This window comes from Panicum hallii, chromosome 2 (genome assembly GCF_002211085.1).
Source record: "Panicum hallii strain FIL2 chromosome 2, PHallii_v3.1, whole genome shotgun sequence".
Classification (NCBI taxonomy): Eukaryota; Viridiplantae; Streptophyta; class Magnoliopsida; order Poales; family Poaceae; genus Panicum; species Panicum hallii.
This window is the reverse complement of record NC_038043.1, coordinates 26,779,573-26,791,370: the sequence shown is the minus strand read 5'-3', so window position 1 is coordinate 26,791,370 and position 11,798 is coordinate 26,779,573. Positions and strand designations below refer to the sequence as shown.

The window sequence follows — 11,798 nt, the reverse complement described above, 5'->3', positions numbered from 1 at the left end:
GAAGGTGTGAGGTTTTTAATGAGGCGGGCATCCTGTGTAACCGCTTGTGAAATATAAATAGGGATCCCCCAAGGAAAATGTGTACCCGATGGGGTGAAGTTGCCGAAGCAACTACCCACTTCCTCGAAGGGGGGTTGTCATCAGCGCGCAGCATTCAAGTAAATGCTGAGAAATAAGTGAGCACGGGATGATGAAGCAAAAATAGGGTCGCCACCCCTTAGCTTCACTTCACAAAATGAGAAACGAAGCCCTCTCGAGCGAAAGGCTGAAGGCGTTCGTATGACTAAGAAATGAAGCCCTCTCGAGCAAAAGGCTGAAGGCATTCGTATGACTAAGAAATGAAGCCCTCTCAAGCAAAAGGCCGAAGGCGTTCGTATGACTAAGAAACGAAGCCCTCTCGAGCAAAAGGCCGAAGGCGTTCATATGACTAAGAAACAAAGCCCTCTTGAGCAAAAGGTCGAAGGCATTCGTATGAATAAGAAATGAAGCCCTCTCGAGCAAAAGGCCAAAGATATTCGTATGGTTGAGAGGTGATGCCTTCGCAAGAAAAATGCTGGAGGCCTGCATAAACTCGAAAATACCATCGACACCTTTACATCGCGATTAAGCAAGGGGGTGGCGCTTCGCAGCAATATTCCATACTTAATCACATTGTCGAATTGTCGAAGGTATACGTAGTAAACAATATAACAAATGTGTGAAATGCACCCAACATACTTGTACATATGACAACCAATACACAATCACAAAGTTAGTTACAATGGAGGTCATCACACGAGAACAAAGCCCCTTTGTGACGACTACATATTACATAGTGTACATCAATCGAGTGGTAATAGCTTATTACAGGCCACAACTAAACGAAGGCCTTATAGATTACACATAGATGAAACCATTATGAATTACAAAGCAATATTTGCAGAAGCACGAGTAATCATTGTTCTTCATCAAATATGGCACCGTCAAGATCATCTATTACTTTTCGAACAGCAACATCAAAGATATCATTGACTATGCGTCAAAGGGTATCTTCCGAAGGCATCCCTGCAGCTGAAGATAGTGCTGAGTCAGGGATGTAATGGTTTCTTCTCTACAATCATTTTCAAAAACTGTACATGAACTCCAAGGAGCCGATTACATTTTCCACTGGCTTTGGTTTCGGCTCCTTTAGCCCCTCGGGCAAGGTATACGGCACAGATGAGTTGTTCCTGACTCTTCCGATTTCACGGGCGAAGCGCATGATCAGCAAGGATCTTCACGAGTCTAATAGGGTCACGTTCGAACTCAGTAAAGAAAGCTTTCGTGACAGCATTGCATTTTTCATAACTATGAATTTTGATAGTCCAAAATTCATCAAAAGTGATAGAGGGATGCGCAGAATGGAACTTTGCCCAAGTTTCCCCAGTTACGTAGAATTCATCACAATTCAGAGTGACAGGCAAAATACCTTCGGTAACCCGTGCATGTTCCATCGCAGGGTCCTGCACTGGGCCGAAGGAGTTAGTATCAAAAGAATATTACAACCCCAGTAATAAGCACAGAATGTTCCATCAACCCCCTTCACACCTCTCCAACATTTGAAGGAGCATCGAGAGCATCAGGAGCATCATCATCGACATCAAAAGCCGCCTCGTCCCAGCCGACTTTGGCCTCCGCATGGGTAGGTCCGTCGGTCTCCATAGGGAGAGAGATCTCCGGGTTGGATGTAAGGCTCCCATGGTTGTGGAGAAATTCTTCAGCACAAGCTTCGGCTTTCAGTTGCAACTGCATGAAACAGCAGTGGCCATTAGCATTTGACATAGAAATGAACAAATAAACACAACAATTGAACATGCATCCCCATACTTGTTCGCGTATATGAAGCCCTTCACGCTTGACGAGCTCAACACCCTTGCCTTTGAGAAAAGATTCGACGAAATTTTTAGCGATATTCTTCGGCAGAGGAGGAAGGCTTTTGGGATGAATAGCCTCTTTCGAAGGCCATCCGAAGGAAGCAATCCGAAGGGTGAGAAGTTGAGTCTTTCAAATTGTCTGGAGGCTGTCCTGCTCAGAGGGTAACAAGCTGCACACCAAAGCTGCCAGCGTCCGTGCAGCGATGATGGCACTTAGATCTCCATAAAACTTGCTCCCGGCGTCAAGCATGGCGAGACAAGTACAAAGCCAATCAAAAAATTGGTTTACAACCAGGTCTTCGACAAGAAGATCTGGAGCGATAAACCCGTAGGCGGACATGAAAGCAGGCATTTCTCGGAGCATTGTCTCCACAGCAGTGATGAGGGCTTTACACAGCTCATCACTGCTGGCGCCTTTCGGTAGCCATCATGAGCTCGGCCTTCACCTCGCCGACCTCCGCCTAGGATTTTTTGAGCTGACCTTCAAGGGTCTTCGATACCTCAATAGCGGAGTTGGCCTCAATGCGAGCTGAAGCCTTGTAACTTCTCAGACGCAAGTTCCTTCTCGAGGGCTACCTTTTCTTATTCCAGCTTGGCAATCTTCTCCTCAACTGTGGCCATTTGGGATGAAGGGGAGTCGTCAGCTTTGATCTGGCGGTGGCATAGCGCACTGCGATATAAGGCTTCATGGCCAAGTCCCCGGCGCATCAAAGCATGTTGGACACGCTAGTTTTCATCCGCTCCTTCTCCATCAGCGGAAGGCAAAATGATCCTCCCTCCCTCCCCCCTCCCGCTTCAGTCAAGAACTGGCACTCTCGGTCACTGCTCTCAATCTGAAGGCTCTCCAATTGTGAGGCCACCGATCAGTTTAGCTCCCAAAGCATTTAGCTCGGCAGCAACATCAATAGGATTCTCCGTGCTCACGAAGTAGGCGTCGCTTTCAAATTGACTGCCACTTCCTTCGGAGTCTTCACTTCTAGCCGAAGCCTGATGAGCACTAGTGCCACCTAGGGTGGACTTGTCAGTAGCGGTTTGGAGCTCCCCTTCGCTGCTGTTGTTCGATGAGGATGATGAGTCCGAGCTGGAAGAATGCGAAGAAGATCGTTGTGGGCTCAGCGTGACAATCTCGCAAGGCTTCATGATCAGAGTCGAGGAGTCAACAATTTCAACTCTCCCAGGCCCCTCCACGTCCTCATCACTCTCAGGCTCTTGCTCACTTAGCTCCACATTAACAGGTCTCCGGGTTAGCGAGCCTGCAGGAGGGGGTGATGCCACTAAGACAGGTGCAGCTGAAATAGGGTCTTGATCTTCGTCGGCAGCATCTTTAGAATCCCCCAGGCTTCACTCCACTCTTTCTTTTCTTCTCCTTTTCAAGGCGCGAAGTAGCGATACTGCTACCACCACCTTCGGACATCTTCGCGCCTAGGAAAGATCGCTTGCTTCTCTTCTTATCTTCGGCAACCTTGTGCTTTGCGGCTGCAATACGCGAAGGGGCTTTGACACCGAAGGCTTGGAAAATGCGATTCACGCGTGTCCCACCAAGTTTTTGCTTGATAGATTTGTATTTGGCGGAGGTCTCCAGGCCGAGGATGTCGTCCGCTCGGCGTTCAATGGAGGCAGGAATAACCGCTGTGTAAATGAAGCTAAAATAAGAAATAAGAAAGCGAAGGTAGAAAAACACGAAGTCCGAAGTAAGACCAACTCTTACCTTCTTTTGACAACCCGAAACAGGAACCGAAGTCCGAAATGGGAATCTTCCCGATGGCCTCTTTCCATGATGTGAAAGACCAACCATCTTTTATGGGCCAACAATCGCATGCAACAAACTCATCTGTAATGTCGCGGGTACCAAAGACCTTTGCCACCTCATGAAGCATGCTCTCGAAGGCTCATTGCTCCTCGGTCTCTTTGACATCCACGCTAGGGCAGGTGGCAGGCAAATTCTAAATGTGTTTCACCACGAGGGGGTGAGTTCCAATCACAGAGTCAAGGGGAACTTTGTGGTAGAACCAGTACAAAGTCTAGTCCTCCCACTTGTTCCTGTAAGCAGTCACCGAACCGAAGATGAAGTCGCGGTAGACGAAGTTGTAACAGCCGTATTAAGCTTCACCTTCTTGGCCATCCTCAGCAGCTGGCGACACCACCTTCGGTTGAAAATGAACCTTACGGATGACTGTGAAGCCTTCGGCAGATGACTGAAAGCGACAGGTCTTGGCCAATCAGAAATACAAGTTCAAACGAACAAAAGAGTTTGGCGTCAACTAAGCATGTGCATGCTGTACAGGCGATGGATCTCCACCAAAGCGGGGTCCACCGCGAACCGAAGGCCCACAACAAAGGAGTCATGGAATATGATGACTTCATCATCATGCGGGTTGGCCGAAATCTCTTCGCGTAGTGGGGCTTGGGCGTCACCTTTGGCAAGCATACCCAGGCTCACCATGTTAGCGACCAACCCTTCGGTCATCCTGCTGGCCAACAACAGTCATCAGAGGAAGCTTCGGGCAATCGACCTTTGGAGCCATCGGTTTAGAGAGTAAGGCACGAGGATTTCGATGGCCATGTTCAAGTGAAGTAGCAGCGCACGAAGAGTGTGAAAAGGGCGTTGGAAACTGGGAGATGGAGAGCTCCGAAGGGATTGAAGCAAGACAAGGCATAGCGACAATGATAGGACGAGGGACTTATATAGCCCAAGAGACAACTCAGTGGTAGAAAGACAAAATTGCCCTTGCAAATATAGCCTTCATGTCACAATCACAACATAGTTCCATGGCCAAGCAAGGGGCTTCACCGTTATCTTCCGCAACTGGAGTTTTTTTAGTTTAGTTTTTTTATTATTTTCGGTTTTTTCTCATATCTTTCCACAGGTCGACCGCGTCGTGGCAAAATCTGAAGGTTGGTGTTTCGGATCGCATTACACGCATCAGTATCAAGGACTCGAGCCTCCCAAGGAAAGCCCTCGTCCTTAAGGGGCTACTATTGGGGACGCCACCTTCGGATCCGCCCGAAGGCCATGAGCCAAAGGTCAAGAAGACTTTTAAGACGGGTAACCCAGGGACGCGCAGCTTCGGACGACCCGCCGAAGGGGTCTCTCCCGAAGGGTCGACGAGGTGAAGCCCAAGCAAGATAACCTGGAGTCAACTAATCACTCGAAGCCTCGGTGAAACGTGGAGACCGAAGGCCAAGCGTCGAAAGATTCTTGCAAGAGGAGTCTGAGTTGGTGGGCATGATGAGTTGTAAAGAAGATTTAGAGAGGAAATTATTGTATACTCTGGAATATTCGGATAATATAGTTGTTGAGGGTAAAAAGGTGTAATAACGGAGAGGGTAGGTGAACTATCTCCTATAAATAGCCTTGTAACTGATGGGACAGTTGCTCCCTGTTGATCCCTGTTGAATAGAATACTGGTTTTCCACTCCGAAGGTGTTTTTGCGTTTTTTGTCTATGTTGGTATGATTCTTGGGGTTGTTGTGGTGCTTCTTCGCTCCGAAAGATACTCTCCACCAACGATGTATTTCGTTGCATGTGGGTGAAACTGAACCAATCTCCACACTAGTGAGAATGTTATAAAATAATGATATAAGTGATTAAAAGTATAACAAAATGATGATATTTTCACGATGATAGTGACATGTCTATTGACAACGAGACGCATCGATCTTCAAATCTATTACTTAATATTTTTAGTGCTTATATGAATAAATTACATATGCGCATTTACAGAGATAAGTGCATGTACGTATTTACGAGTGTCTCCTCTGAGAAGAAAAATTGCAGTCGAATCACTTGAGGTGCCCGTATGCATTTCGTTTGACCTGGTCCGAGGCAGAGGATCGATCCTGCGGGTTGACCGGCGCCCGCGCCACTGACCCACGTGGCCACCCACGCGTCTGTCCGATCGACCCGGGTGGCCCGTCGAGGCAGCCGCAGGAGCACGGGTTTGACCGCCCGATCCGATCCGACCACCGGACCCACGTCCTCACCCGCGTGCGCGTGGCCACTGCTACCAGCAGGCTACCAGCAGGCGATGAGACGAGTAAAAAAAGACGGGGCATGAGACTGGTGCGCTCGGACCAGACGGCCAGAGACGCCAGCCAACCGAAGCCACTTCACCGACCGAGTCGCCCGTCCCGGGCCCGGACCGCGTCCGAGGGGCCGCGGGGCCCACACGCTCACTCCCCAGCTCTGCCTCCTTCCCTTTTCTTCCCCACCCCGGCCGGCGGCGGGCATCGCAGGCAAACTGACCCAGTCTGACACACCAGCAGCAACAGGCCACTCCGTGCTCTCGCGGAAACAGTGGAAGCAGGCAAGCAGCCGCCGCCAGCAGAGCGAGGCGGGGAGCCGAGCATACCGGTGAGGCGAGCGCCCGGCGTCTTAAGCGAAGGCAAGCGCGGCTGATCTGATCCCTTCTTCCCTCCCGCTGCAGTCGACAGGGGGTGAGTACAGCAGCAAGGGCATCGATCCGTTGCTCGTTCGTTAATCATTACCCCTGTGCTCTTCAGAATTCTACTCTGCTGCCCCGGTTCTTCCTAGCCTGGTTCCTTGATCCCGGTTTTGGTTGCGTCTGCGCGCAGAGGGAACGGGCCAACGGGGCCGCGGCCGCCATGGAGGAAGCGGGGAGGGGTACTGGCTGCGGCTTGCTCAAGGTCGTTGTGGCGCGCGGCCGCAGCCTCGCCGTCAGGGACTTCACCTCCAGCGACCCGTACGTCATCGTCCGCGTCGCCGACACGGTGAGTTGAGTTACAAGAAAGGGGGGAACACTGTCTGTTCTTCCTCCTTCGGCGCTTAAATCACTAGCAGGGGCCTTTTGCTTTCGTCAACACAAACGAAGAAACGACGATCATGCTTGCTGAAACTAAAATGTGTTAATGTCTAGACAAACGAAGAAACGACAGAAGAGTTGTTTCTTGTCAAACCGACACTTGATATTATGCTGTTGGTGCGCTTCGGACCCTAATATCAGGCTAGATTGTGAGACATCTCTGCTTTTTCATTACATTGCATCATTACGTTGAATCAGCTTTCCTTGTTTTAGCAGCTAATAATGCTGACTTGGGTTCTACTGGCTATTAGATAGATATAGTTGATTCAGCCTGACCTTTCCTGGACGAGAAGCATAAAAATGTCAAGTTAAAAACACATTTTTCAAAGTCCAACCACGTGTCATACTTGAGGTTTGATCGTTGTTTCAGTCTTCATTGGTCAATTGGCTACTTCTCTCCTCATTGGACAAGTGCATATGATTCCCGATTAGTTAAGAAATCTTGAGAGAATTGAGAAGGTTGCAGCTAATTCCTTCCATGTATTTCTTTGAATTTTCTGTGAAGGCGCAAGTGTTTTTAAGATCATGACGACTGGTTCTGTGCATTATTTCGCTGAAATCCACCGACAAAATCTCAATGTTGACTTAATTGCCTGCAGAACATGCGGCTGACCTAAATTCCGCTCCTTTTTTACCATCCCGTCCAGCTATAGAGTCCAGACATTCAAAAGGTTAACTATGGAGGGTGCCAAACCCCCCACTCAAACCCTTCATTAGTTAATCATATCATGGTATTTTTTTGTGAGTAAAACTGACAGTGACACTTGTGCCTTTTGTCTCTGTCAGTTGGAGCGCTTTTGAATTGTTTACTTATTCCTCTCCTCTTTTAAGTGGAAAACCTCCTTGTTGATCATGAACTATTTGGTGTCAACCTATACTGACTTATTCCTGGATCTCTTTTAGGGACATAGTTAACTTGATCGCACCTGTACATTTCAAATTTTCTGAGTACAAAGAATTAAACATGTGAAAGCCAATAAGATGCTATTGTCTTGAATGAAGTATGCATTTTGGATTAAGCAATCGGTAGTGCAAACAAAACCAAGCTCGGATGGTGCGACATAAAGATGGTTTTCTTCTAGGCTTCTATCCAGCCCTACACCGGCCCATAAAATGGTCAGGCTAAATACTGTTCCAGCAAGTGGTCTGCAATATTTTGGTGTAGGTCGGCTCAAAGCTAATGAAGGGTTAGACAATGTTCTACATATCTCCTCGGCTGACTATGGAAGCTGCGAATTCTCAAACAGTAGGTAGTATTTAGTTATACTAAATGGTCACTTTGACCTAGCAGTCAAGTTAGTTTGGTACTTACGAAACCTGTCAAATCAAGAGTGCATGGCTTGTTAGTTGTCTTTTCTTAATAAGTGTTTCTTCTGTGAGATCTGACAACCATTTCTTCCTTTCTTTCCTTTTTTTTCATTGGAACCTGCAGACTGCAAAGACAAAAGTCATCAACAGTTGCCTAAATCCAGTTTGGAATGAAGAGATGACATTCTCCATGAAAGAACCAGTAGGAGTCATCAAATTTGTAAGATTCTATTATATTTTACATGATGAATTTCTACTCACACCAAAAGATCGTGTTCGACGTGCATTTTGAGATTTTGACCTATAGTTTCCTTGGGGACTTGTTTCATGTCCTTTTTTATATGAAATGACCTGTTGCACATCTGAAGAAATTTCTGTGGTTAATGTTTGATTTTACTCTTTGACTTTTGACCAAGAAATATGGTTATATCATTTGTCCACGTTGTACTCAGTACTACTCATAGTTGTTTAAGACATGTGACCATCGAACAAATACCACTTATCAGATACAGAGTAATACTTCCTCTAGTCAATTGAATGTCATTCTACATTGATCTAGAGAGACATTGATAGGCGGAAATCTGCAGTACTGGTTTCTTGCCCCTTCTCTGTTTTTGCTCCATCATTTGCCCCCAAACTCTGCCTCCACCCTATGTAGATTGGATATCCACGTGAGTTCCTATCAGCATCTACAACTGCATTAATTTTCTGTTGACTGAACATTTGTCTGTGGAACCTTGTTTTCTCCTTATTGATAATAATGTGATGCGGCCAGTCTCATCTTTACTGTTAACAAGAATAGTGACCTGACAACCAAATGTCAACTACAAGAACCCCAACTACTGAACTCACTTCCTTGGACTCTAGTAAAGGACACAATCTATCACACCTTAGTACGAAACTTTCGAAGCTAGTGAAAATTATTGACCTAAATGATTGGTGTATCTAGTACTCCATCTGTCCTAAATTATTTTTTGGATAAGGAATAATAAATATCCCGGCCTTTACATGTCCAGCCATTATTACAAGAAAGAAAACTTTTGAATTATAGGTCATTTTGGTTTTTCTAAGTATATGACTTTCAATATGCACCTAGATACATGCTATATATTTAGAGAAGTCAACGGTCTATAATTTGAAATGGAGGGAGTACTTAGCAACATTTTTAGGAGCTAGCTAGTAACAAGACATAGATTTATTTAGCATGAACAGAGCATCATTGTGCTGATCTTACCATTGCCATTACCATTGGCAGGAGGTGTTTGACTGGGACCGGTTCAAGTATGATGACAAGATGGGGCACGCCTTCCTGGACCTGCAGCCTGTGGCAGCAGCGACGAAGCTGCGGCGAGCGCTGCGGCTCACGGCAGGAGAAACCAAGCTCCGGAAGGTAGCCCCCGATGTCGACAACTGCCTGCTGTCTGACAGCTTCGTGATGTACTCCAACGGGGAGGTCGTGCTAGACGCCTGGCTGCGACTGCGTGACGTCGAGTCTGGCGAGCTGTTCATCACAGTTAAGTGGATCGAAGCTGAAAACACAAAATGATCACAACCCATGAGACCATTAGCGATGCATTTTACTTGCAACAGTAGATGAGATGACGTTGGTGTAGGGGTGCTTCTCTTGTTGTGCCCATATGTGATTTATCAGTGATATTTCTTCTTTCCTTTTGTGTGTGCACTGTCTGACCTGAATGTAAATTTTCCACGGTTCTTAACAGAACAAGTAGCGTCTTGCTCGGAAAAAAGTATGCCAAATGGGCATGTTCTGGTCTTTCTATGGTTTTTGAATTTTTATTTGCTGATGATGGATAATCCCAGTGACCTTTGAGCTTTGAGTGACAATGTTGATTGTTGATTACTATTTGATCAAGTGAGGAGGACGATTGATATGGATTTGGTTTAATCCGAAAGAAATCCTATGGATATATTTAGATGTAGACATAATACATACTGTGGCGGAACTGTATAATCCATGTTGCCGTTGGGTACCCAGCATCCAAACCCAAACCCATACCGTTGTATTTGGGTATGGTACAGGATTACCCATCTAAACTTGGATACGGGTAGGATAGACGCGGGTAATACCCGTTTACACTATACCCTTCAATTTATACGCAGCTGCGATGTTCTCCGCGGCCTCGTCGCCATCAGCGTCATCTGAGTGCAGGACCGGCGGGAAGCGATTTTACCGAATGCATGTTCTCAGGGATGACTATCTAGACCGTTGATTCGAGCTCGAGTGAGATCCGCTGGCTTTGCAGCACCGTTTTGTTTAATATTTCTCTCACCTGCACCAAAAGCGATAGCGTATCTATACGCTGTACATACAGTGGTCCCCTTCCCATCCCTTCCCTTTCCCTTCCCTCTCGTTCCTCCACCTCCAGCAGCTCACCGTCGTCCATCGCTGGTCCTGCTTCTCCCAGAAAACTACAGCTGCCAGCCGTCGACCGCCGCCGCCATTTTGCATCCTCAGTCCCTGCGCATACGCCGCCGCACGCCACTTGCATCTGCCGTCTCTGCTCTCTGTCGAGAGAACACGGTCGTCTTCGTCTCCGTCGATGCCCTTATCCCCTCCCTGTGCCGTCCTGCTTCCTTTCTCAGCGCTGTCGCTGCCGCAGCAACTCCGCGACGCCTTATTCTCTTCTTCGTCTCCATTTCCGCACCGCCGTTGTCCTCGTCTGGATCCGTGACGAGGTCTGATCCCCCGGCGGCGCACCCTCCACTCCGACAATGGCCGAGTGACACAACGGCTTTTGGATCCGCGGCGAGACGTGCTCCCCCGGCGGCACTGAGTCCTCCACATCGACATCGGCCGAGTGACACAACGGCTTCCTCCTGGGCACTGCTGACGTCCTCCTTGTGCCGCGACCCTCGACATGGCAGTTCCCTTGTGGGGCGACATCATCCACGGTCATGGTGAGCTCACAGCTCCCCTTATCCTTCAGTTGTCCTTTTTGTTTCAAATTAGGCTGTTGTTTGTGATAAATAGAGATGGTCCTCACCGTACAGATGCAGGTTGGTTCCCAATTTGCTCCAGGTTATACCAGTGAAATATTCCAGTCGTCACGGTTAATATTTATGCTTTTGAGAATTGGTGAATGACTGAATGAAGATTGTAGATGCTTGGGTTGCCTTTTGGCTTTAGCTAATTGGAGAATGACAGGAGAAGAGCAAATATGAAATGATATAAGGTAATTTAATGTTCCTGTGATGCTACTACTGCTTTTATAAATTACGCAGGTCTTATAAAGTTCATTGTATGAAATTGGCCTGGTTAATAATTCCTAAATTATCAGTAGATTAAATCTTAGTAGTTCTGTATATCATGTCAAAGACTTGCATGCTTATTTAGTGGGCTTCACTATTATAACTGAATGTTTAATGGGGCATGATTGTGAGGTGTCAGCACTATGTAGTCTATACAGGTTGTCGTAAGCCTCCGACCTTGTCTATATATTGTCTGTATACAAGTTGAAATGTTTCATGTATGTTCATGACTTGACACTGATCTTGTCTGTATTCTGCACATATACCATTAAGGTGCATTCACACTAGATGCACCATTTCCGGCTGCATTTGACTTTAGATGCTGGATACTTCCGAACTTTTGCTTTTAATCAGTGGGCTCTGCTATACCTCCGAAGATTCGTAAAGTTAAAGCCCTTGTGCAACTGCAGATATGTTTCTTTCCAATAGCAGGCAGCGGCCAGCCATGTCTAATCTTCTTTCCTTTGTTATTTTGTTAATCTTCAAGTTATACTTCTTGTGCTCT

At 46.9% G+C, this 11,798-nt stretch overlaps 1 protein-coding gene across 2 annotated transcripts; it reads left to right on the top strand.

The window, feature by feature from the left end:
* Positions 1–5,996: 5,996 nt before the first annotated feature.
* Positions 5,997–9,868, top strand: LOC112882539 (protein C2-DOMAIN ABA-RELATED 11). Of its 2 annotated transcripts, XM_025947617.1 has the most exons (4): positions 6,001–6,329; positions 6,468–6,623; positions 8,148–8,243; positions 9,279–9,868. In XM_025947617.1, exons 2-4 carry the CDS (start codon positions 6,498–6,500, stop codon positions 9,567–9,569), a joined length of 513 nt encoding a protein of 170 aa, XP_025803402.1. In that variant the 5' UTR covers positions 6,001–6,329; positions 6,468–6,497; the 3' UTR covers positions 9,570–9,868. The 2 variants fall into 2 exon arrangements, with proteins under 2 accessions (XP_025803403.1, XP_025803402.1); XM_025947618.1 differs by lacking the exon at positions 8,148–8,243 and having other exon boundaries at positions 5,997–6,329.
* Positions 9,869–11,798: the final 1,930 nt, after the last annotated feature.

Coding starts and splice junctions, on each gene's coding strand:
- LOC112882539 (XM_025947617.1), top strand. CDS start 6,498: ATGGAGGAAGCGGGGAGGGGTACTGGCTGCGGCTTGCTCAAGGTCGTT. Junction 6,624..8,147: donor TCGTCCGCGTCGCCGACACG/GTGAGTTGAGTT, acceptor TGGAACCTGCAG/ACTGCAAAGACAAAAGTCAT. Junction 8,244..9,278: donor CAGTAGGAGTCATCAAATTT/GTAAGATTCTAT, acceptor TACCATTGGCAG/GAGGTGTTTGACTGGGACCG.